The sequence below is a fragment of the Leopardus geoffroyi genome, chromosome B2, assembly GCF_018350155.1.
Source record: "Leopardus geoffroyi isolate Oge1 chromosome B2, O.geoffroyi_Oge1_pat1.0, whole genome shotgun sequence".
NCBI classification, from domain to species: domain Eukaryota; kingdom Metazoa; phylum Chordata; class Mammalia; order Carnivora; family Felidae; genus Leopardus; species Leopardus geoffroyi.
The window spans coordinates 137,155,149-137,179,641 of NC_059332.1; the positions used below are offsets into that span (position 1 = coordinate 137,155,149).

A 24,493-nucleotide genomic window follows, 5' to 3' on the forward strand; every position below is an offset into this window, starting at 1 on the left:
CACAGGTACTTTGCCTGCGGAGTCTCTGCTGTAGGTGGAGCCTCCTTAGTAAGACCTGGACAAAAAGGACTTTATAAACTTCCAGGTCCTTCGCTCCCCTGTCGTTCTGGTCATCAGACTCCCTGAACATGGTGGAGGAGAGGGGCTGAGCCCCACCCAAAGCCCGTCTTGAGGAGGCAGAATATTAAAGGAGGCTGTTGAGGAGGAGGAGAAAGGAAAAAGTCCAGCAGGCGAATCAGTGGCGCCTGGGGCCTTCTGAGGGGCTGTCCCCGCCCCGCCCCCACCACTTGCGGGGATCAGGCCTGGGCTCACTTGCAAGCAGTGATTTCTGGAGGAGGTGATAGCTTAGGAAGCTGAGGTTTTTCCTGAACAAACGAGTCTCCCTGGGCGGACATCTCTCTCAGGAAAGCTCTTCTCCAGGACTCACCTAGTACCCTGGTCAGGGAGCCTCCTTGTCTGAAAACGGGGGCTTGCCCACTTTTGCTCTTACACACTGGAACTGGAACCAACAATAAATTCAGGATGACCACCCAGAGCGGGGTCAGCCATTCAGATGCCACTTTTAATAAATGACCCCTCACCACCTATTCTGAGCATACCAAAATTGTTTTTTTTCTTCAATTAAAAAGAAAATCACATGTCTCTCATGCAAGAACAGAAGTACCATTTTCTTTCATTTAAAAATTATCATTATTATTACAGCAATTAGGATCTCAAAAACAAATCATGCTCTTTGTCACGATTTAAATAATGTGTTTAAAATTATTTCTTCCCCTGATGATTCTATTCATAATGTTAAGCCTTGAATTTCATATGTCTTTCTAAATTTTTTCCTTGCCTTATGCAATTAATGGATTTTATTTCTATAAAAATGGGAGCGTATTATAGAAACTATTCCATATCTTTTTTAAAAAATTTAACATCTTCCTCAATATAGTCTCATTTAAAAAATAGTTGCATCATAGTAAACAGTAGGTATGCACTGTAATTATTCAAGAAGCCCCATACTGACTTTTAGGTTGCTAAAAGCTAGTGATAAAAGGAGGCATCTCCTTTTGTTCCTTACAGGCATTGGGACAATTGTCTATTTATTTGGAAACTGACAAAGTAGTGTATTACATCACAGCAACTACAAAAAATGTCTCCAGATAGGTTATAAACTTACTAGAAGAAAACACAAGAAATTATTTTCATAATCTTGGAGGGGAAAAGGACTTAATATAGACTATCCAGGGGCACCTGGGTGGCTCAGTTGGTTAGGCGTCTGACTTTGGCTCAGGTCATGATCTTTCGGTTCATGGGTTCAAGCCCCGCATCGGGTTCTGTGCTGACAGCTCACAGCTGAAAGCCTGCTTTGAATTCTGTGTGTCCCTCTCTCTCTGCCCCTCTCCCACTCCTGCCCTCTCCCTCTCTCTCAAAAATAAATAAATATTAAAAACAGTTTAAAAATATATAGACTATCCAGATTCTATAAAGGAAAAAGAACCTGTCAGATTTGATGACGTAAAAATGAAAACTTCCTGTGTAACGAAAGGAGCTACATAAAATCAAGACAAATGATATACAGGGTTAATTTTTCTAATATACAAAGTGTTCCTCGGAAAATATACAAAAAAAGTTAAGAAAAAAAAAGAAAAATAGAGACTACAACAGACATATAAATAAAACACAGAGGTTATACAGATGGAAGTATCATATAAGTGGGTCGTAGAAATGCAGATTTTATTTATTCAAAAATTTTTTAAAAAAATATTCATTTTTGAGGGAGAGAGGGTGGAGGAAGGGCAGAGAGAGGGAGAGAGAATCCCAAGGAAGAGAATCCCAGAGAGAGGGAGGAGAATCCCAACTCAGAACTTGATCTCACAAACCGTGAGATAATGACCTGAGCTGAAATCAAGAGACAGATGCTTAACTGAGCCACCCAGGTACCCCAGAAATGTAAAATTTAAAAACACTGAGTACTATTGCCCTCAGCTGGGCAATATTTTAGAAAAATAATAACATCTTGTCCAGCCCTTCCAAACTTACCTAACACACGGGAATCACCAGAAAGCTTCAAACAAATACTGATCCTCAGAAGCCGTGATTTAATCGCTTTAACGTGAGGCGTGGGGTTCTACATTTTTGTCAGTTCCCTGAGGGATACTCATGTGCGGAATTTGGACATTAATAACTTGGGGATAATTCCCATAATTTGGAAATCGTTGCTCTGGATTTAGGGGGGACGGTTCTGAGGAAAGGGTTCTCTCCCTCACTGTGGGGGGAGATTGTAAATCACTACAGCTTTTCAGAAAATAATCTGGCAAATTGATTAAAATGTAGAATGTACATAACTTTCTGATTCAGTAATTATACCTAGAATAATGCGTCCTAGGGAAAAGATAGCAGTGCTACACAAGGATTTGCGTGCAAATACACACACGCATGCTTCCTGCGGCATTGACAGCAAAAACCTGGAAGGAAACAACCGTTAAAGGAAGATACTGAGACGTCCACTGAAGTGAACACACATGTACTGATGTCTGTGGAATACTGTTAGAAATGCAAGTCACAGAATAATAAACATAAATGTGTACACCATTTGAATAAAGAAATGAAAAAAGCAGAGAAAGGTAACATCAAGGGCGCCTGGGTGGCTCAGTTAAGTGTCTGACTTCAGCTCAGGTCATGATCTCATGGTTGTGGGACTGAGCCCTATGTTGGCGGGACCCTCCTGCTTGGGGTTCTCTCTCTCCCTTTGCCCTTCTCCTGCTTGCTCCCACTCTCTCTTGGAAAAAAAAATTAATTAAAAAAGAGAAAGAAATGGGGTTTGTCCTAAGATGTATTAAAACTTGTAACAAAGTATGTGACACACTATGCTGGTATATTAATCGTATATTAAGAGTCATATTTATACTATTTATTTACCATATATCTATATTATATATATTACATTTATATATATTATTACATGTATAATTATTACATTTATATCTGGATTATATATCTATAAATATTTATAGATATCATATATACATGATCTTTGAAATCAGTTTTGCTATATACTGCTATAATTAAGACAGCAACGGAAAGATAGATCAATAGCATAGGATACAGTCTAGAACAAAACTCCAGATTTATATGGATACCTATCATTTGATGACGCAGCATCACACGTCTGTGAGGGAGGATGTGGAAATCAATCGCTTACGACACTTGCCATGTGGCCAGCGAGGGAGAGTTGACCGGTCCCAAGATGGAGAAATCTGGGGCAGATGATGCTAGAGCCCGAAGTGGTGCCTTGCTAACAAGTTCCCAGGCGGCACTGATGCTGTGGATCCGAGCCGCACTTGGAGCCCACTGGCCTGGGCAGGCTGGTTTATAGCGGAGGGCATCCCTGTAAATTCCACAGAGGGGTGTGGCGGGGACAGGAGGTAAGCCATGTTGGGGTGACTGCTTGGAACTGTCCATGGTGTCGTCCGCTCGGCAGCTTTACCTTCTGAGCCCAGCGAATGCCTCAAGGATGTGCCCAGCAGGATTTGGATCTGGGCTTAGGAAGGTGCATCTGTGAGGCCCTGAAACTACGATTCAGCAGGGAGACCCGTGGCATCGACGCAGTCAAGGTGTGGCACAGCCGACCAAGGACCTTCTTCTGATAATCGCGGTTTTCAAAGTCAGTTCCTGCTCCCCTATCAGGTCACAGGTTGAAAACAAAACTGCAAGGCTGACTTATTTTGCAGGGGCCTTCATATTTTGGAAAGATGATGTCCACATCCCAACCGGCTTCCTCAGCTCCCCAGCTGAAATGTCCCTCGTTGTTCAGTGTGTTGCCATGGTGTCACGCATCCCGCCTTGTTTTTGTTAGAAATTCTCAACCGTCTGACTTCTCTAGCCTTCCAAGATGCTCCTTCCTCAACACAGTTCAAACGAATTCTTCCAGCGCCTGCCTTTGCCCAACGTCCCACTCAGGGCCAGGAAGTGCCTCCAACTCACCCAGTTCTTCCACTTGCTCCTCTGAAGGAGGATTCTTCCCAAATTTCAGGATCCCCTGTGGCATTCCCGAATGGATTCCCGGCAGATATTTTAAACTCTGGGCGAGAGGTTAGTGAGAAGCCAGGAACTGAAAAATAAAAGCCATTCCTTTTAAGTTTCATCATCTCTGGATTAATTTAGGTCTGACCACCAGCCTCTTATCACAGCGTATTATTAAATCTAAAATGTAAATGACCACTCCTGGTGAAACGCCCCTTCGCATCGCCCGAACTTGGCGCCGCACGTGACAAAGCTGGAAATGGCCTTCAGGCTCGTACATCACTGCACCTGTCTCCGTTTCCACAGACTAACATTCAGGCTCTTCAGAAACGCACCCCACTGCAACAGAAATCAGGTGACAAAGAAGTTAAAGGGAGAAGACATTTGTTGACAGAAAATTAAGACGGATCTAACAGACTTAATCTCCTTCTTCTCCCCTAAGTCAGATATCATTTCTATCAGGTTCCCTTCTAGTCTCCTCAGTTGCGCTCACCCCAAGTTTCGGGATATAACCGGTGGAGGAAAGTACAGGTTCTTCTGTATGTCAAAGGCACTGTAAGGGTTGTCTCAATGGGTAATTAAACAAGAAGTGACGGGGTCCTGGCTGAGACTGGCGTCCCGAGGTCTGAGGCAGGTCATACACCGTTGTGAACATTTGATAAACACCATGATATGAGGGGATGTTCCTCTGCCTGGAGTTTTGGAACCTATTCAGCACATGCTCTGAGACTCACATTGCCACACAGTTCCCCGAGGACACATCTGGTGATGCTGCACTAGCGGGTGACGCTGGGGGTGGGGGCGGGGGCAGAGATCCCAATTATTAGGACTGGTCTTGGGCCCATCCACACCAGCTCCTGGAGACCCTGTGTTTCTGGCTGTGATCAGTTTTCATACATCAACTCGCCTCACCTTTTTTTTGCTTTACGGTCTCTTCTGTGGCCTGTCAATAAAATTCTGTAGCTTTAGTTTCTTAATAACTGGCCCCAGGGAATAGGCTGCAAATCAGTCTTTTTTTTTTTTTTTTTTTTTTTTTTTTTTTTTTTTTTTTACAGGAAGATCTTTTCCTTTTTGTACAGGAAATCTCAGACCTCAGCTTGCTGAATTTCTCACCCAAGCCTTTTGAAGGTATCTCTTCTCTCTTCTTACAAAATACAAGGGAAGCAGCTGCCACCCCATCTTCCAGGCAGCAACATTCCTGCTCCCCAGGGGCAGTTTTCCAGAAAAGGCTTCACTCTTCCCTGGGGTTCCTGTTAAGTCACTGCTTTTATTTTTCCAAACCTTCGTTTCTCCATGTTAGCTCTGGACTTTCTCTTTCCTCACCATTTCTAACATTTTCTGTTTGCTTGTGCAAATCTCATGATCCAAATGTAATTAACTCTATATTCCTGGTCAGCTGATGGCCTCTCTTCTTCACTCACTACCCTCAGGATCACCCGCTACCTCCAGGCCACAGCAGGGCTCCTGACAGTCCTTACTCCAGGAATGAGGGCCCTTCAACCCCCTGTACATTCTTTTAAAAGCCTCATCTTGTCCCCGAAGCCTTTGCTGAACATGTTCTCTGTCTCTGTTAACAGGATAGCTGGGGGCACAGGTAAGGGTGCTCCTAATGCTGTCCGGCGTCCCCTTCCTCAAAAGGTAGGTAGGAGTGAGGGCTCCAGGCAGAGGTACCCGACTGTGGCTGGCGTGGTCCTCACTAGACCAGTCATATCACCACCTGGGGGAAGCCATGACCTCGTGGCTTCTTCAATGCTAACATTCGCCAGAACTTTCCACTTTGTTCTGTTCCGATGCTGGATTGTCTGAGTCTTCTAAAGTTTAATAGGAACACGAGTCATGCAACCCTGTGTGTGTCACGGTGGTTTTTAGAAAGGCACAAAAAGACGACACTCAAGATTTTTCTTAAAACCGAACTTTTTTCTCAGCCACATGGAACACTTGTCTTCAGTGATGGGAGATGCCTAGTGAGTCAGTGAATCATAATGTGGAGAAGGGACGGCTCTGCAGTCTCGTGATGCTGGGTTTTTTCCATGACTAATGCCTCATTGTGTGGCGATTTCCCTAACAGGGGCAACGCGTGTGTCTGGAAGGGCTGGACTGCTCCTGAGGCCGGCCCACCGCTTCTTGGATTTCAGAGCAGGAGTGGCAGGGAAGCGAGGGAGGACCGAGGCCCAATCTCAGGTGAGGCTGCCCCCAACTCCAATCTCAGCCCACCGCTCACCGCCTTTCCAGAAGCAGGAAGATGGGAGGCTTCAGCACAGGTTTCTCTTCCTTAAAAAAGAACAACGCAACTCCGATCTGATCCCTGAGTGGGGTTTCATGGGGAATGAGACAGGAATAACCTGACAGTAGAAAGCAGAACAGCCACGTGAGGAAAGGTCAGTAGAAGGAAGTCTTAAAGATAGTCCAACAGCGATCAAGAAAGTCTTCCTGGTGGTGGCTTGTGAGGTGAGTCTTGGGAGAGAGGAGACATGGAGCAGTGAGAAGAAGACTGTGGAGGTAAGACAGTACAAGGCAGTGCTTTTCAATAGTCAGTAGAGCTACACTCACCTCAGGCAAGCTCCCAGGTGGTACCCCCAGGGATAGGACGAGAAGGTCTGCAGTGATCCCAGGAATTGGGAAACCTCAGGCACCCGAGCTGAGATGGCATTCAGGCTACAGATATCATGGAAACCGCAGCAGGCAGTTTCAGGAAATTTTGAGTACCTCCGCTTTGTTGAAATTGTCCACAGCGAGCAGGGTTTGTAAACGAAATACCTACAGGAGTTCGACCGGTGCAAGTGGGGACAGGAGTTGAGAGGGTAGAAGAGCGAATGTAGAAGCGGTCTCTTCCTGTTCTTCAGGGGACAGAAACCACATCACCCCCGGCAATTATTGTCACGCAGGAATATGCACCTAATACATCGGAGCTTTCCATTTTCAGGAGGGGCTGGAGACCTGGGCTTTACATAAACCCTCCTCTTCCAATTATCAAAGGATGGATTAAAACACCATGGGCACCAAACAATTCCACGAGGGCAAGGCTTGGCAAGATCAGAAGGGCAGAGTAAAATCTTACTGTATGTGGAATTGAATGATGGATGAAAACCGTATTTCTTCTGGTAGACAACGAAAAGCAATAGGCTTTGGATACAGTAGGGACATGAACAAGAATGCTTTAGGAAAATCCACATGGCTATTGTGGATCCTTAGGATGGAGTGGAGACAGGGTCTCAGTCAGGAGATTAAATGGGGTTTCTTCCAACTGGGCAAAGGGAATAGAGAAGAAAGGGGGCTGTGAAAGGTGTTGGGGAATAAGAGGTCAGGAGATACCACTAGCTATGGGAAAGGAGGGTGAAAGGAAGCATCCAGAATCCTTTATGTCTAAATGTGCACTACCTGTAATCATCCTCTTAACATATACTTATGTTTCAGTTTCACTCATTCTGCAAAAACGATCATTTGGGTTGCATTCTGATAAGGGTCTGCCTAATAGGTAAATTTAGAGTCATTTGTTTAAGGGGAAGAAAAAAAGCACAGACAAAATATTTTATAGTATCTATAATAAATGCAAAGAAATCAATACAAACAAAACTTGGCTTTAGCAAACTGTACATACATAAATATCTTTTTTTTTTAACTATAACATTCAACTTTTTTTCACATAAAGCCTTCCATGATCTTATTTATTACATCCAGTTTTTCTTTATACCTTTAAAAAAGTGCCTTTTAGATTTACAGCTTGTGCTTCTAAAGCAAAGGTTAGAACATCATGCCCCAAAGGAAAACAAGGTAAAAAGAAAGGTGCCATATAAGCTCTTAAAAATTGTATGTTACAAGGTTCTAAAATCTCTGCAGCACTGATTGGTTGGTAGATTGTTCGATGCCAACATGGCATTCTGGAAGAGTCCTTTACCAAATGGATGGAGCAGCACCGTGGGAAAGGTGCCCGGACAGTCTACTGAAGTCCTTGGGTATGCATAGAATGGGCCAGTGGCCCAGAACTCATGCGTCCAGAGAACAATGGAGGTCCTTAATCTCTTTAGTGCTGAGGCTCAGAGTTTCAAAGAAAATTTCTTCCCAACCTGTCGTGTCTGCTCTCCTCCTGTCATTATTTACCATCCCCCTCCGAAGCCATGATTTGCGCACAGAGGCTACAGAGGAGGGCTAACGCTGCCACACCCAGGGCATTCGCCAAGATGCAGGTCCTCTTTGGGTTAGCGTAGGATTGCTTTTGGCCAAATCCTCTACATGCGGCTGGCATCGGCCTGGTTCAGAGTGGAGGAGGGCCGTTTGTGTATCTGAGCATGGGGTGGAATGACCGGGCAAAGTTGTTGGAGAGGGCACAACTATAGTCTTCCTCTGACATTGGTACGAGGCAGGCCAGCCCGATGAGGAGCAACAGGAGAAGCTGGAGTGGAAGGGCCGCGCGGAGGACTCTGAGTAAGAAGGCCCGGCCGGACCGAGCTGGCCGAGGCTCAGAAAGGGAGGAATCGCAGCCACCTTTTATGGACCTGAGAGGAGAATCAACATAAACAACTCAAATATCTCAAATGCTGGATGGATGCTGCTTTTTGCTTCCTCACCTTCCTGGGAGCTAGAGGACCATGCCAAACACAACCCAAGCCGTCAATTAGCTGGCAGCCTTCTGCGGTAGGGGATCTCCCACCACCACATGAAGAGTGTTTTGGAAACTTCCCTGATGAAAAATAAACATGTAGTCAGTCAACTAAAGGCAGCTCATTGGCTTCAAATTCCACCCCTTAATTTGGTGAAATACTTCCCGTCAACAAAGATCACTGCCCTATACACATTCTACCAGCATAGATTAAGTAGATCCAGGATAATTCAAATGTGGATGTTTGATGTGGGACATTTTTGGTTTCACAGTATCAGTAGCACCATTAGGCAAAATTAGTTGCTGTCAGAATCATACAAAGTATCCCATCTAGCCATCCTGGATGTGCCGAAATCCATGCAGCAAGGATAAGAACATCCACGGCCATCTTGCAGAGACCCATCAAGTTTAAATAATCTTAGAGCATACCCTGGTTTCATCTTGCACTGAATCAGCATCTGACCCTGACCCAAGTGGGTTCCAAAGCTGTAGGAACAAGGCGACAGCAGAGTCGGTCTACAGGACACTGATGTGGAACGACATGGATTCTAGGCCGATCCCATCTATCACTAGCTCTGTGACTTCGGGAAATGAACACCATTTTCTGAGCAGAACAGATTGTCTTCTTGAAGGCTCCTTCTAGACTCAACGTTCCAAGTTTGCCTATCTACTTCCATTTTTCCATCTCCCTTTATATAGTGCATTAGAGATTAGGTATGAATCAAGAAAGACGGCAAAATATTGAATATGGAAATAAGTCCTGGCTATAGGATGCACTGTTTTCTCTTTGTGATCATCTGTTGATGTCTTGTTTGGTTAGTAGTGGAAAAGTCATAGAAGGAAATGTTATTTACAAGAGGCATTTGTACATACACACATAACACACATGCATGCACGCACACACAAAACACTGCAGGAGCAGAAAGAATTTATGTACCAATGAGACACATTCCTCCATACCTAGTATGAGTTCCCTAATGGTTATAATATCACTAAGAGTAAGGACACTGTATGTGAGGCCACTGGAGAGATATGAAGGTGGAAAAACTGTATTGGTTACTCTGTACATTTTTCTCGTAAGAAAACATTGTGTTTCTAGCTCTATCCTGTTAGCCATTAATGTCTGAAAACATCACATTCATATAAGTGGGGGATAAGGGGCATCCCAAAGAAAATGACTGTTAAGATAAAAAGCAGACAGAATCCCCCTAAAAAAAGGAACAGAGGGAGTACTCAAAGCTTTCTTATGACACCATCAAAGACAGATGTGAGACGAACAGGTTAGTCCTGCAGAAGCCCCAAGCAGCCACATACCATACTGTGTTTCTGGTACAGTTCTTGCAGTGTAATGAAAAAACAAATCATTGGCCCAAACTGGGACTGTATCCTTTTCCAAAGTTGAAAACTAATGGCTGTGTGACCTTGAACAACTCATTTCACCTCTACGTGCCAACTTCTTCAAACCCTTCAAATTAGGTTAGATGGCCTTCCAACTTGGAAGTTCCATATTTTATACATTTTACGTCTTCTAATAATTGGTCAGTATAAATAATCTACCAACTGAGAGACCGTAAGAGTTTAACCACCATCTAGTGGTCAAACTGATTAACTGCCCTCACGCTAAGACCAATGAGTTATTCCTAATGAACTGAATAGGAAAGGTTGTACATTTTGTGAAAATATAGTAGAGCATAAATGAAGAATGTCACATAGCTATTAATGCAAGGAAAAAACAGAAACTTCTCAAGCTACGTAATTATAAAATATTCATGGTGAAATAAAGCCTTAGAGAATATCTAATCCACCTTCTAACTTTGTAGATAAGTGGCTAAGGAGAGTTAACATTTACTCTTCTCATTGCTGGGCAACACACTAAGCATTTATCCTATTCTCTCACTTAATCCCCATTGTAGTCCTCCTCCGTGTGCTTGTTATCTACATTTTATAGATGATGGAAAGGAGACTCAGAGAGAGGAAGTAACTGGCTCAAGGTTCTACAGCTAGCAAGTGGCAGAACTGAGATTTCCACCCTGAGATTTTTAACTCCCCAAACTTGGCCTCTATGGATAGGGTAAATCACTGGCCACAAATCACACAATTAAATGAAGAGCTCTAGCAGGAAGCCAGGGTTCTCACGTCCCTGCTCGGCAACCACATTCTCTGCAACATTCTGTTGTTTGGTGACACGAATGAAAGTTGTCCAGGTCACATTTATGTCACAGGTATCTCACGTGTAGAAACAAAGGAGACGATACTTGTATCTTACAATATTTGGAAGTGAGTGATTTCCTCGTGTCTAAACCAAATGCCTCTAATCATGAAGCCCCACAGATCAAGTCAGTCTATGGACACGAGGGCATTTTGTTTGAGGCAATTGTGCAACCTTGGGCAAGTAATTTAGTCTCTCTGGTCTTCATGTTTCTCATTTGCAAAGACAAGGGTGCATTAATATCCTAAAATCATTTTGGCTGTGACAGTGTACGAATTCAATGGTTTGCCTTAAAGTGTCGTGAGAAGAATGAGACAGCTACCTACGAACTCTGGATTGAATTTTCCTTCAATATATCTTTCCCTTGACCTGAAAATACGCCCTGACAAACAACACTTGCCACCTGTCACTGGGTGAGTTACAACAGGAGGACAGAAGACAGCTCCACATTTCCTCATTATTCAACATTTAAATAAAGTGAGGGGATTTCCAACTGAGCCTTTTCCTTTAGAAGACATTTAAGGACATCAGTTATGGACACATTTATGCGTGTAATTGATAATGCAATTTTGCTGACAGAGGTGAATAGCCTCTGTTTGTCAATTATTATCTTCTTTTAGCAATGAAGCCAAAGATCAAGATCAAAACAAGGGATGCCCATTGACAAGTCCACTCCTGAGAAAAACTAGAAAGGTCATCATCTTTGGAATATGGGCTCTGTTGAAGGACATGGCACATTTAACAGCATCAGAGCATTCCTTATTAAAATGTAATTAGTGTGTGCCTTCTAATGTTGAAAATGCTAACCTAGGGAGACGTAATGGGCCGAGATAGGGACAAAGAGAACACACAGTGATTAGTAAGCTTCTGTGCAGCTGACTGCTCCTAGAAATGTCCACGTTATCTACTGAGAAAAACTGCCACCCACTGGGGGCAACTACCAGGGTGTCAACATGCCCAATGTTGCCTCTTCTTAGGACGCGCCTGAGCTACAGCTTCTGATACCAACAGGATAATGGTACCAGGGGGCACTTTTAGTATTTATCTATTGACCTAAGACCACCTGCATCAAAAGTCTTGGGCAATTTGACAAGGGAAAGAACAAAGACAACTCATTGGTCACTCATCGTTCTCCAATGGCCTTACTACATCAATGGATGCCAGCTGAAACTGTGTTTATAGAGGAGGAAAAAATGAAATGTGTAAACTTATCCAAGGAACTTAATCGATGGAGGTAGCTCTGTCCAGCCAAAATGTGCTTAGTCTCTACAAGTAAATATTTATTTTATGATTTTTCTCACTCATTCAAATTTTGGGGTAAAGACTTGTCCAGGAGTTGCTTTCATCTCTCTCCCAAAATGCGTATAGTTGTGGGAGAAGGAAGACGGTAGCCGAGGAAGCTGTATAGAACAACATACCGCACAAAAGAAAAGTATGAGCAAGGCATGTAAGAGTCCTGACAGCGTGTACAAAGGATGACTCATCTCAAAGAGTTTACACGATCAAGGAGAACAAAATGAATTACTTGTGGGCATAAGTTATTTAAAGGCAAGCGAAAAGAAACTCTCAATTCATTTTGTTACTTGTTAGTTAACACTGCCAGTATAGGAGTAGGGATTTATTTTCAGGAGATACCCAGGTTGTGTCTGATCTTGCTGCCTGCTCTTGTGTGAACAATCTTTGTTCCCTGCGTATGTGGCACAGAAGACAAATTTCCAGAATCAATTTAGGATTTCTGCCTTCTCAAAAAAAAAAAAAAAAAAAAAAAACAAACCAGTAATATTTTTTATTGTTCGAACTGGCTCGTCTGAAGCAGTTTAAGGCAGGCTGTGGTAGTCCAAGCCTGGGAGCTGGCTGTGTAAAGGATCCCACCCACCAACAGCCCTTTGGCAGAGTGAAGTGATTCATGAGCTAGGCTCCAGAGTCAGGTAGACCTGGTTCAAATCTTAAATCTCCATGCCTCTAATCCTCAGTGTCCTTGTCTGTACAATTGGGAATATAGCCATGCCCTGGGGGTGTGGTAAGGGTTAAATGAGGTAATGCATATTCAGTGCTTCGCATAGTGCTCAGGACACTTTAAGTGCTAAACAAATGTCACAATTTATCATTATTATCTTATCATCCTATTGAAGCAAAGGTGTGCTAACTCCTACCATTGGGAATCAGCTGTACTCTGCCTTTTCTCCCAGGAAAATAGTCCTGATTCATTAGTAGTGCCTTCAAAGATGTGACGCATTTGCCAGAGTGGCTGACTTGTTCCTGGGAAACACTGGGAATGCATACCTCAAAATATTAGAAAAGAAAAACATATTGGAGCCTTATCCCATAACTGTCCTCAGCTGTGGTGCCAGCCTGTCCTAGAAGGGAGGCTCTTTGAAGGCTATGAGTAAGCGGGTCCCCAGGGAGCAGCCTGACAGAAAAGACTTGAAGAAAAATTCCATAAGAAACTGACTCATGGAATGACTTCTCATTCCATCTGGGTCCTCTGTGCAGAAGGTGCTAGAGACCAAAGGTGTCCAAGGAAGTTTTGCATGTTAGAATTTTTGGTTAGGTTTTGGAATGAGGTCATCACTTCCCTGTATCCAGACTACAGGGCAATTATTCCTTTGTCTTTCTGGAATTTGGAGTTAAATCTTTCTATTTGTCAACTTCAAATAATCCACAGTAGAGTTTTGAAGACTTCCTGGTGATCGAGTTAGACAATTTTAAGTCAAAAGTAGGAAAAAAGTCCGGCTGGAACATCGTAAGCATTACTTCTTAAATCTCTCTAATCTAAAAAATGATGAATAGGTACTGTGAATATACGCATGATATTTTTCAACTGTTTATACTTTTTCAGGAGTCTTGAGGAGCTCCTTGTAATTGATTTAGGGAATCTGTAGATTCTGAGACATTGCAGGTCTTTTAATGGCAGGAGCCATACGATATTACTTTTATAAGCCCAGGGTCTAAACCTAGTATGTGTACAGTAACTAATGGCATCAATCTATATGTGGGCTTAGAATATTATGTAAGGGGACATAGAACAGCGGCCATAAAATCAAACTGAAACCATATAGAGCAGATAAGCGACTGCATTCACATCAGCCCTTAAACAACAAAAATAATAGAAGAACCCCTTCCTTCAAACTGATACCCACTTTCTTCTACCCCCACCTCTTCCGTCTCTTAGGAAGAACACACGTCTAAAATTTTCTATTGTAGATTGCTGGGGTCAACATTCTAGACTTTGTGCTTCTGCCATAGCCTTTCAAATTTGCTGGACCAGTGCAAGATCAAACACAAGGTACACTCAAGTTTCGATGTAATGGAACACCGTGACAACCTGGATTATGAGTGAAGTTAATTCTTTCCCAGCAGACTCTGCATTCCATTGTCGGGGTTGGATGCACCCAAGCAGAAGTGCCAAAAAGTCAAGAGGTCCAAGAATGTTCAACCACAGCCTGTCTGCCAAGGTGTTTGATGACGTCTGCCATTCAGGTGTAGATCACTTGTATTCCAGACCCTCTAAGTAGCAAAGTAAATACTGTGCCGTGTGCTCAGAAAGATGTTAATAAACAGCGCTGGACAGAGCAGAGCTGAAAGGCGCCTTGTGGATATCACAGCAAGAATGTGGCTGTCCCAGCTGCAAAGCCCTGTTAGGAGACGTGTTGAAACACTTGCTGCCCTAAGAAACGATGCCTTTGACATTTTCGGAAGACCTGTGCGACTGTCTGAAAGAATTGGGGGAGCAGACTGACGAGGTATCGGGAAACCAAAAGGCGGTTGCCATTGGTGTCACAGAATAATATAAGAGCTTTTCCCTTCTCATCACCATCATGTACGTCAGCCAAAGAATTCATCTCTGGTATCCTAGAAGGACTGCTATGGGGACAGTCCCCATCTCTGTTCATGGCACCTCAGCATTTTGTGGAGAAAAGATGGACAAAACAATGATCTGGCTATAGTAGATGATAGGCTTTTCTTGTAGGGGACTAAGACAACATCAGGGCACTGGTAGAAGTCCATCATTAGCTTCAAAAATCCTTGTGAGTTTTTCTCCATTCATATTTCATTATTGGTATTTCATTATGGACAACCCCCCCCCCCCCAAAAACTGTCTCCAAACCAAACCGAAGGGAATGAAAAAAAGAAAAAGTACAGTCAAGGGAGACTTAAAACCAGAAAGCACATCAAAGTACATTCTGCATTGCTTCGGCTGAGTAGGAATGACCAAATAAAATATCCAGTCTCTTCAGCACACAGCTGGAAAACTAAAACTATTACTCAGGGGTTGTTTACAGTTCTACACTTCCTTACCCCTCACCCTCCTTTCAAGAATTTCGATTCCAGCTCGGTGGTGAGAAGTTTCCAGAGGGGCAAACTACTTTAGCAGTGAACTGCTTGGGACTGGAATGAAAAATCAGCTCCAAAGACAGTGTTTTCATTTTTTAAAAAGTTGTCTCAGGGAATATGAACTGATTAGTGAAAGGGCAGGAGAGCACAGACATCACACCGACAACGAAGAAGGCAAAGCACCGCTAAGTGCGGAAACAATGGACTGTTGGAAGCCAGATGTAAAGCGCGGAGTGGCAGCTGTGAGTAGGCTCTCTGGACGTTCCCGGGCAGGGGCACTGACTGCCCTTGTTTCCAGCGTGAAAGAGCTTGCCAAGTGTCAGGAAGGTGAGTGACTGAGTGTGCTGGCAGAAGAGACGTTTTAGGATAAGCAGAAGAGAGAAGGTGCTTATAAGTTTTAAATAATACCAGGTTAGGACTTGCCATTTTGAGAATTCAAAACCCACAATCTGGATAAAACATGAAAATAAAATAAAAAGCTGGGGATGTTAGTATATTTTATTCAGATCTGTGGGTTCTGTGAATGGTAAATAATTCATTGATCTATTACCTGTCTTATTGTAAAATCTAGAAATAAAGAGGATGATGAAAGTCTGCCATGAATCGAACGGTGGCTGTGCCATCCATCGCATGGAATCCTTAAGCGCACGCAGAATACAATTTGGTGAAAAGTACCAGATGGCCTACGTATAGTTAGATAAAATTTTGGTGGGATCCAAATGTTTTGTGCCCTGAGCTTTACTTATACTTTGCACTTAGAAAAGTCTTTCCCAATTTAGTAGAGAAAGGGTGTGGGACGAAACAAGTAATTTCTCAACTACCCTGAGGAAGACCAGATAGAGGCCTACCTAAATCATGGACAATTTTCATCATCCTCTTGGAGTTCTAGAACAGTGTGGAAACCAGGAGAATAAGGTACCTGCTATGTGGACTGTTGACAGAGGGTCCAGGCTGTGAGAGACTACATTTGCCTCGTGGCTGTTTGCAATGAACAGGGGTAAAGAAAGAAGAATGTTCAGTCCAGGCAAATAAAGACAAGCTACTGAAAAAAAAATTAAACTAAAAGTGCAGCAAAAGAAAAACAAATCAAATGAAATGATCAGTACCCATGAAGTCAGGAAACTGGCTTTTCTTCTGTTGAAGAAGTGAAACAGATTCACATCTCTATCATTAGTCACTGAATAAACATGAATTGTGGCTCAGGAGTCCCCACCACAGTGGGTGTATCTTCCCCCACTTCGCATGGTAGAAACACAAATGACTCTACACAAGCCAAGGATCTCTCTGTATTTACTTACAATAAATATAAAGTTCCATATGCCATGCCACGCCATATTTTTTCATCTTCTAGAACACTGAATTCGTATTAAAATCCTTGGCAGCTAAAATATAACAATGGCAATAGGAGACTGTTTTTTGTAGAGGGAAGAAGACCTGATTGGTTAAATAAGGGCTAAAATTTGACTCGAAAAGCCAGTATTCCTTCACATTCTTAAACTAGGATCTATAGGAAACTAGCGAATGTAGTAAAAAACAATCCTAAATAAGATAATAACATTTATCAGCATAGAACTTAAGTGTTTATAACAAAAAAAGTACAAATGAAATCAATATTTCTAAAAACTAAGGAAAATGGGATGGAATAAAAATGACTATAATCATAAAGCCAGACAAAAATCAATAAATAAATAACAAAACAGAACAAGCTTCTAATTACACAGAGAAATCAAAGTATAGAGGGGAGCAGGGGCCAGATTCGTTTTTTTGTCCTCACAGAATGCCAGTGAGGCAGCCCCTGAAAGGCTTTGTGGGTGAGTCTTCTTGAGCTGTTGCCTCTTGGGGGGCAGCACAGTCAACAAACACCTGGAGAACCACCTTCAGGAGTCTCTTTGCTTGCGAGTCAACAGAACCTCCGCTTGTCTCATAAATTCAATGGTCTCATGAGACACTCACAGTTTTGTCTGCTTCTGGCTGAGGCGCCCCTTTACACGGAACCTACTTTTTTAGGTGGACTATGGTGGTGGTAGTTTGAAGGGAGGAGCCACCAAAGGAACAAGGGAACACCATTGTAGCGATGGCCCTCGGAGCAAGAGAAGTAATTTGTCTCCCTGTACCAACCACACGTTGAGCCCTATTTTTTTTGAAAACCAGAACTGCTCTTTTCCATTCCCGAGTGCGTGCGGGGAGGGCCCGCGGCCTGGCTGAGGAAACAACTCTTCTCTGTGTTACTGTGATAACCCTCTTCCGTACGGGGACTCCTGCTTTCCCGGGGGGAGCCTGTGGTCCCTGCAGTAGGTATAGACACTCTCACTCCCCGGTGTTCCCTCCCACGGGCCAAGTGAAAACGACTAGTGGAAAGTTACCGTTCTTTGTCTGTTCGGGGTGCTTCTTCCTGACGTAGGACTCACAGATCCCGAGGTGTCCAGTTCATCCGCAGAAGACCAGGAAGACAAATCCTACATAGGAAACAGTTTCTTTTAATGGCTCTGTGTTCCAAAGCTGTGATGGCCTGGTGATACACGATGCATTTCCCAGCCCGTCCCCACCCACCGTCCACAAAAACCAAACCACTCCTTGGGGAAAACAGGATCAGACAACTACAAGAACAGAACCTAATCTTCTAGGGGATTAGGCTTTCCTCGTTGTGAAGTTGGTCCGGCTGGAAAATATAGGTATGGTTTTGCTACTACTATGTTGCTTGTAGCTTTACTGTTTCTCAGCAACGTGGATGTGGACGAGTGGAAGTGAAGGAGGGGAAGGAATCTTGTCTTTCAGCTACGGGCCTCTCAGGCCAGAGAGAAACCAATTCATTTGAGTTAGAAGCAAAAGATACTCATCCGGGAGCCCGCTTTTGTAGTATTTCTAGCACTCCTCTGTTATTCAGAGTAGCATGTGCTTTTGCATGCTTAGAGAAGGGCAGGGTGTCTGTGTGTTCATAACAGGATCTCACAGTTGAATGTCTGAAGTCTTACCCAGCCTCTCTGGATCTACATATGGATTTCTCAAAACCCGTAATACTACCACGAGGTAGTAGATTTAAGAAAAAAAAAAAAAATATATAAAAGGTAAATGAGCAGAGGACATTTTCCATGAATTAACTGCTGCCAGGAGAATTCGTGCCTTCTACGGCTCAAACACAAAACTCGCATGCGACAACTGGGTTATGATCTGCCACAGCTGTGTTACTGAAAACACGCGCATTCTTAAACCAACAAGGTAAAATACAATGCCACAATAGTGATGGTAAAGGGTTAGCAGTAACGATCACAAGAGGTCTTTTTGATGTAACAGAATCAAAAGCAGTGTCCTATCACAAAAGTTTGAGTCGCTTTCTTTTATTTTGACACAGGACTCGTAAGAGCAGTGATTGAGAGTGGGCACTCTATTCCGACAAGTACCACGTTCAAAGTCCTTCTAAAAATGGATGAAGATGATGCTTCTTTGGTAAGAAACGCTACACGATGATGCCTGCTTAGAGCTTACCTGCTGACTGCTTGACATGTCTAATAACTTCTCCAGCTCCTTGATGTGTCGGCTGACCTCCTTCAAGAGAAGTTTGAGCCGATTTCCAATCACATGGACTTTTTCTTTGGCTTCTAAACAGTCTGTGCCTTCAGCATTCACCAGTAGTTGGCAAGACATGTCTTGCAGTGAGGCCACTTTGAGTTGGGATTCCAATAGCTCATGCCTTATTTGCTATGCATACGATAAGAAATATTTTAGGAAGAATTTCTGATAAGCGGGGGAAATTCCCAAAGGGCGGGATGATATCAGTTTAACCTAGTGGACAATTATACCTGAGTATCTGAATGCTGTGCTTACACGGGGAAGAATGAAGCAGCCCATGGATTCGGGAATAAGGGGTCTGGGTTCTAACCCTGCCTCTGCCAAAAACAGTCTATAAGGCCCCTGAACCTTTCCAATCTCAAGTGTTCCCATTCGGTAAAATGATAATACTATTTCCTGCCTGGTCCACAGGAAGTATATTGGAAGGTTCAACTTGGTGAATAAATGTGAAAATGCCTAAAATAGAAAGTATGCAAATGAGACATAAGATATTCTTTTAAACAGTGAAATATTAACATATAAATATAGCAAATATTTAAAAAAATTTTTTTCAGTTTATTTATTTTGAGAGAGAGAAAGAGAGCAGGGGAGGGCCAGAGAGAAGAGAGAGAGAGAGAGAGTCCCAAGCAGAGACAGAGAGCCCAATGCGGGGCTTGAATTCATTAACTGTGAGATCATGACCTGACCCAAAACCAAGAGCCGGACGCTTAACCAACCGAGCCACCCAGGTGCCCCACAAATATTTTTAATAATGTAATATTTTATACACATGTCTAAGTATGCTCTGGATTTGTTCAGGGTTTTTTTTTTTTTTAAAGGAAATATGAGTAATTCATCATTTACAACTAATGTCTCAGGTCAAAAGTCAGTAAAAATGCCACTGCATAGCTATTTCCTCTTGGTTTCTAAGACATTTGCGGTACTAAATTGAAAGCTACCAATTCTGTTGGTTAGGTTAGTGAGTACTAAATGTTCAGAAATAGCATTTTAAAAAATACAGAAAGCTACGAAACGCAAATCATTTTCTCCTAATGGAACTTAAATATACTTCTTTGTCTTCTATGAAGTCCCTTAAGTACACTTGCATTATATTGTCCAAAGTCCTTTGTATAATAATCTACATAGAGATTCTGCAAATTTCCTTTTGAATTCAGTGCTAGAATAAGTTCCTTTCTCCTTGAGAACTGGTATGGTTTCTTTTTGTCAGGTGATGAAAATAACTTTTAATATTTCCCTTGTCTTAGTTTTCACAAAACTTGGTGACAAGGATACTGTTAAATCTGGTACCCTTAATTTCCTCTAAGAAGTCTTAAGCATCTTTTTCTATTTTAATAGTTTCAATGTCCATAAAAATAAAATTTAAGCCACCCAATATACTTTTACTTTATACGTAGATGTAACAAATACAGTTTAAATTAAAAATAAGTATAATGTGCCAAAGATCTCTTTTAATAAAAACAATCTACTAAGATGAAGAACTTCTAAGATCTCTGCAATTGAGCAATGACTTTAGAAGCAGATTCTAAAGATGGTGGATGTCATCTCCTATGGGCATGTTTGCCTCATGTAAATTGGAAACCCTGATGAATAAAAAAGAGGAAGTTGGAGACTGGTATGCAAAGGGTAAATATACATATATAATATATATGTTATACATATATATGTTATACATATATATTATGTTATATAACATATATATGTTATACATATATATTATGTATATAACATAATATATATGTTATACATATATATTATGTATATAACATAATATATATGTTATACATATATATTATGTATATAACATATATATGTTATACATATATATGTTATACATATATATTATATATATTTTATACATTTATATATGTGTATTATATATAATCACCTACATTCTTTTTCTGCAAATGACATGGATCGCTGCTAAAAATAACCAGAGGCTGCAGGAGGCCACATATCTTACCATAAGCTGCTTGTGATGGTCCTGAAGTGTCTCTGCATCCTGGTTAGAATCAATAGGGACAATTTCATTTTTCCTTCTGTCGATGTTCTCCAGCATAAGAAGCAAACCATGACTCATTTCATGGAAATCCTATGGGGGAGAAAAACATGGAGTATAAAACCATCTTAATATATTGTTCTTTCCCTTGCAGCTTAAATTTCCCTTCTTCACAATTGCTACCACTGGCAAAGACACATTGGATTTAAGATCTTACACACGACTCCTTTCTGAGGAAGGCACTGGCGCTGTTGTAATGTCTAAGTTCACATTCTCACCAAAAGCATCTAGTCTATTATGTGAGGGAGATTTAGACATAAGGAAAAACTGGCATCAAATACTCAATTTCTAGGGTCACTGCACAGTTTGGAAGGAAGCAGCTCTGTTCCCCTCTCTTCTCTGTATTCAAACCTCCCCCTCTTGTAAGGCCTTGATCCAGTCCCTTGTATCCCTCATTCATCCATTTGTTCATTCATTTATTCAATGTATAGTTACTGAAGATCTTCTGTGTGGACGGCACTGGACTAGGCGGGGGAGCAGGGGGAAACAACAGCTTGGGTACCTGCTTTCAAGGTTTTCTTGGGGCACATACAAACCTGGAAAGAAGGCTTATGTTGTGCTCAGAATGCAAAATACTCCTGGCCAGGACCTACAAGGTCCTGCATGATCTGGCTGCTGACCAGGTCCCTAATCTTTCTTATCACTCCCTGCCTCTCTGACTACATTTTGATCACACTAGCCTCTTTTCTGACCTTAAAGACACTAAGCCCTTTCCTGCTTCCGGGACATCCCATTGGCTCTGTCTCTTTCATGGCAATATCCCTTCTGTGTCAGCTCCAAGACTCAGACATTTCCTTACCTCTTTCCCAAAGTGGCTTTTCTCAGTTACTCTTTATCACCCACACCTGTAAGCATCTTGATTAAGCATTTATTTGCATTTTTATTGTTTGTCTTCTCCAACAAAAGTAGAGACAGTGCTGTATCCTGACCGCTCTGCATAGTATCTGTCACAGAGTGGGAACTCATCAAATAATTGTGGTAGAATGGGTAAGTAAATATTTGTAATGCTCACTTTCACGTTCAGGAAATGTCTGCCGATGTGCTCAGTAAATATGTGTTGAATGAATGAATGAATGAATGAATGAATGAATGAGTTGGGGCTGAGATAAACTTGTGGGAATAATCTCATTAGCTGGGTAAAAGATGGGGTCCAGCTGCTTGAACTCCTGTTCAGATGTACGAATTCTCCAGTATAATGAATAGTTTGGGCACAAAGTTCTCTTATTCAAATCGTGACTTTGGGAAGTAATTGCATCCCTGTAAGTGACCTTGATAATAAATGAAATCACAGACTCAGCCACGCTGGAAATGACGGACTCTGGAGCATAATCCGCCCAAAGCCCCACGAACCTGACACTGCATCAGTGCATCCTGGAGCAGGCCCCGCCACTCGTCCAGCAACGAGCACACGCGGTCCCAGCGTCCGTTCATCTGGGACAGGCGATCTTGCAGATCCTGGCTTTTCTCACTGTCAGTCTGGGTGAACTCGGGGCTGCACAGGTTGATGGAGAGGATGATGGCTTTGCGGTGGTCCACAGCCTTCTGGAGCTCCTAAAAAGAGAAAGGAGAACAACCAAACAAAGAATATGGCAATAAAAACAAGTAAAACTTATTTTAAGTCCTCAGGAAATGCTTCACTCAAATTAAGAGATCCATTAATTAAAACCGGCCTTAACACAATAGCTAGATAGGATAGAGTGGTGCACATCGCTGAGAATGACAGAGGAAATGGATTAGATGTACTTTCGACAACTTGAATGTATCTTAAAATACGGGGTAGAGTGAAAGAGTCAGAAACAGAACAATGTGTGTTGTAAACGAGCATTCATGTGATTTAAAATGCAGGTGCACACACACAAATCCATGTTTTTCATGCATAAATGAACCAAGAATTTAGTAAGAATACTCGCAAAGTATTTACGAATGGTTGCCATAGGCTTCGGGAATGGAGATTAAAAAACAGCGGAGGAAACAGGTAAAATAAGCAAAATTAAGAGTAACTTTGCAGGAAGCATCAATGACCCTGTGCAATGAACTAAGGGGAATGATTTAACTCGACTCACATCACAGGAGTTCAACAGCAGGGAATATTCTAGCGTGAGAATCCCATTTCACTAGACCAGTGGTAGTCACAGTTGTGTGCAGAAGGATAAAATAGGAAACTTGCTAAGAAAGCAGATTCTCAGGCCCTAGCCTCCAGCTGTTGTGACTCGAAAGGCACAGATAGTGGCCCACAGGGTGAGAACCCTGCCTATGTCACAAGCCACATTCCTGTGATGGCAAAGAGAATGGACTGGGTATTTCAACAGCTAACCAATTTAGTTTGAGATCACAGAAAACTGGGCGACTGGCTTTTGCTTTACGCATTTCCCACAAATCTACAACTTTTCTAAGAACTCATGCAGCACATGATTATGCATTAATAATTCAGTATCTGGGTACTGTTTAAACATCCTCAGACTAGTTAGGGTCAGCAAATCACATCTACGCCAGCTACATTTTCTTAGAAGTCCTCAACATTTCTGTTATGTCTCCAGCTTAACTTATTTTTCAGTAGATTCTTAAAATGCAGTAATATAGATTCAGCCACAGAGATATTATAAGATCAAGAGATATTGTGGAAAGATACTTGGTTATTCCACGGATTCATCCTCAGTAAACAGATAGGAAGGACTGGGAAGGCAGAGGGTGGCTCTTTGTTATCACACAAGCTGACTTTCAAGGTCTCACTTCTCCACCCTAATCTCACTCAGGTCTCAGACTCTGGCCAACATTTGCTTCATCAACTTTTTAAGGGGTTTGGTCAGAGTGCACACTGCCTTACACTTTCCCAGAGAGGAACTAAAATAATTTAAGTCCTCTAGAGAAAAATGCATTTTATAATCCAGATAATGTAAATCACATCTCCCATCTGATGCTTCATCCGGAAACTGATGGGGCTAGTGCAGCAGCTGTTCTATATGAAGACATTTGAGCAACAAACTTTTCTGTTTGACAATTTAAACCAAACAACAACCGAAATAAGCCACAAAAACGTCACCCCAAAAGAAATAACGTCCATGAAACCAGTGAGACACAAAGGCAGCACGCTTAATCATTGAGCCTAGAGAGCCTGGGTAACTCCATTCTAAGGAAGAGCACATCTTGATGTTCTCCAAACAAAACGAAAGGACTGAAGGAGCTATTAAAACGAAACTGAGCTCTCAATCCACAGTATTCTTGCAAAAGTCCCCACATATTAATGCATTTCAAGAGCTCTGCTAAGGAGGACCATTAAGACCTAGAGACAGAGCTAAAGAACATTACCGTGGGCTGCACCCGTCCAGGCCAAAATCAAATGCCCGTGCCAGGTGTTTTACTGTAATTACTCCCATGGTTTCGTTTTGTTTTATTCGTTACACTGAAAATTCCTTCTGCCATTACTATAATCTATTTCAGATGTTCTGCTGATTCCAGAATGCCGAACAATTTCAATAGGTCTCTGCAAACTCACAAAGATATGATCTTGGAGAGGAAACCATTCTAGCTCTAGAGCTAGACCTGCAGGAACCTGGTCATTTCCGTATTTCCTTTGAAAGAGGTTAAATAGGTCCCAGAGGTACCTGGATATTTCGTGAACTTTTAATTGGTCATTTCTTAGGAACCAAGTCATTAGATCATACATGGTTATTTACGGGGGGCAGGGGGGGGAGGGCTAGTTCTGCAACGTGGTCCATCT

The 24,493-nt window shown here is 42.3% G+C and overlaps 1 protein-coding gene across 23 annotated transcripts in view; it reads right to left on the bottom strand.

The window, feature by feature from the left end:
- Positions 1-2,803: 2,803 nt before the first annotated feature.
- The window catches only part of SYNE1 (spectrin repeat containing nuclear envelope protein 1), a 482,603-nt gene continuing 460,913 nt past the window's right edge, over positions 2,804-24,493 (bottom strand). For 18 of the 23 annotated variants that reach the window (XM_045500054.1, XM_045500049.1, XM_045500051.1 and 15 more), the window contains 6 exons: positions 22,126-22,326; positions 20,680-20,808; positions 18,636-18,848; positions 17,516-17,608; positions 16,072-16,130; positions 7,537-8,504 (listed from right to left, as the gene is read on the bottom strand). In XM_045500054.1, the coding sequence (XP_045356010.1) occupies positions 8,264-8,504; positions 16,072-16,130; positions 17,516-17,608; positions 18,636-18,848; positions 20,680-20,808; positions 22,126-22,326 (936 nt within the window). In that variant the 3' untranslated portion in view covers positions 7,537-8,263. Of the gene's footprint in view, positions 4,351-7,536; positions 8,505-14,142; positions 15,497-16,071; positions 16,131-17,515; positions 17,609-18,635; positions 18,849-20,679; positions 20,809-22,125; positions 22,327-24,493 lie in introns of those variants that run through there. The other 5 variants (XM_045500064.1, XM_045500063.1, XR_006717653.1 and 2 more) reach the window with 4 other exon arrangements.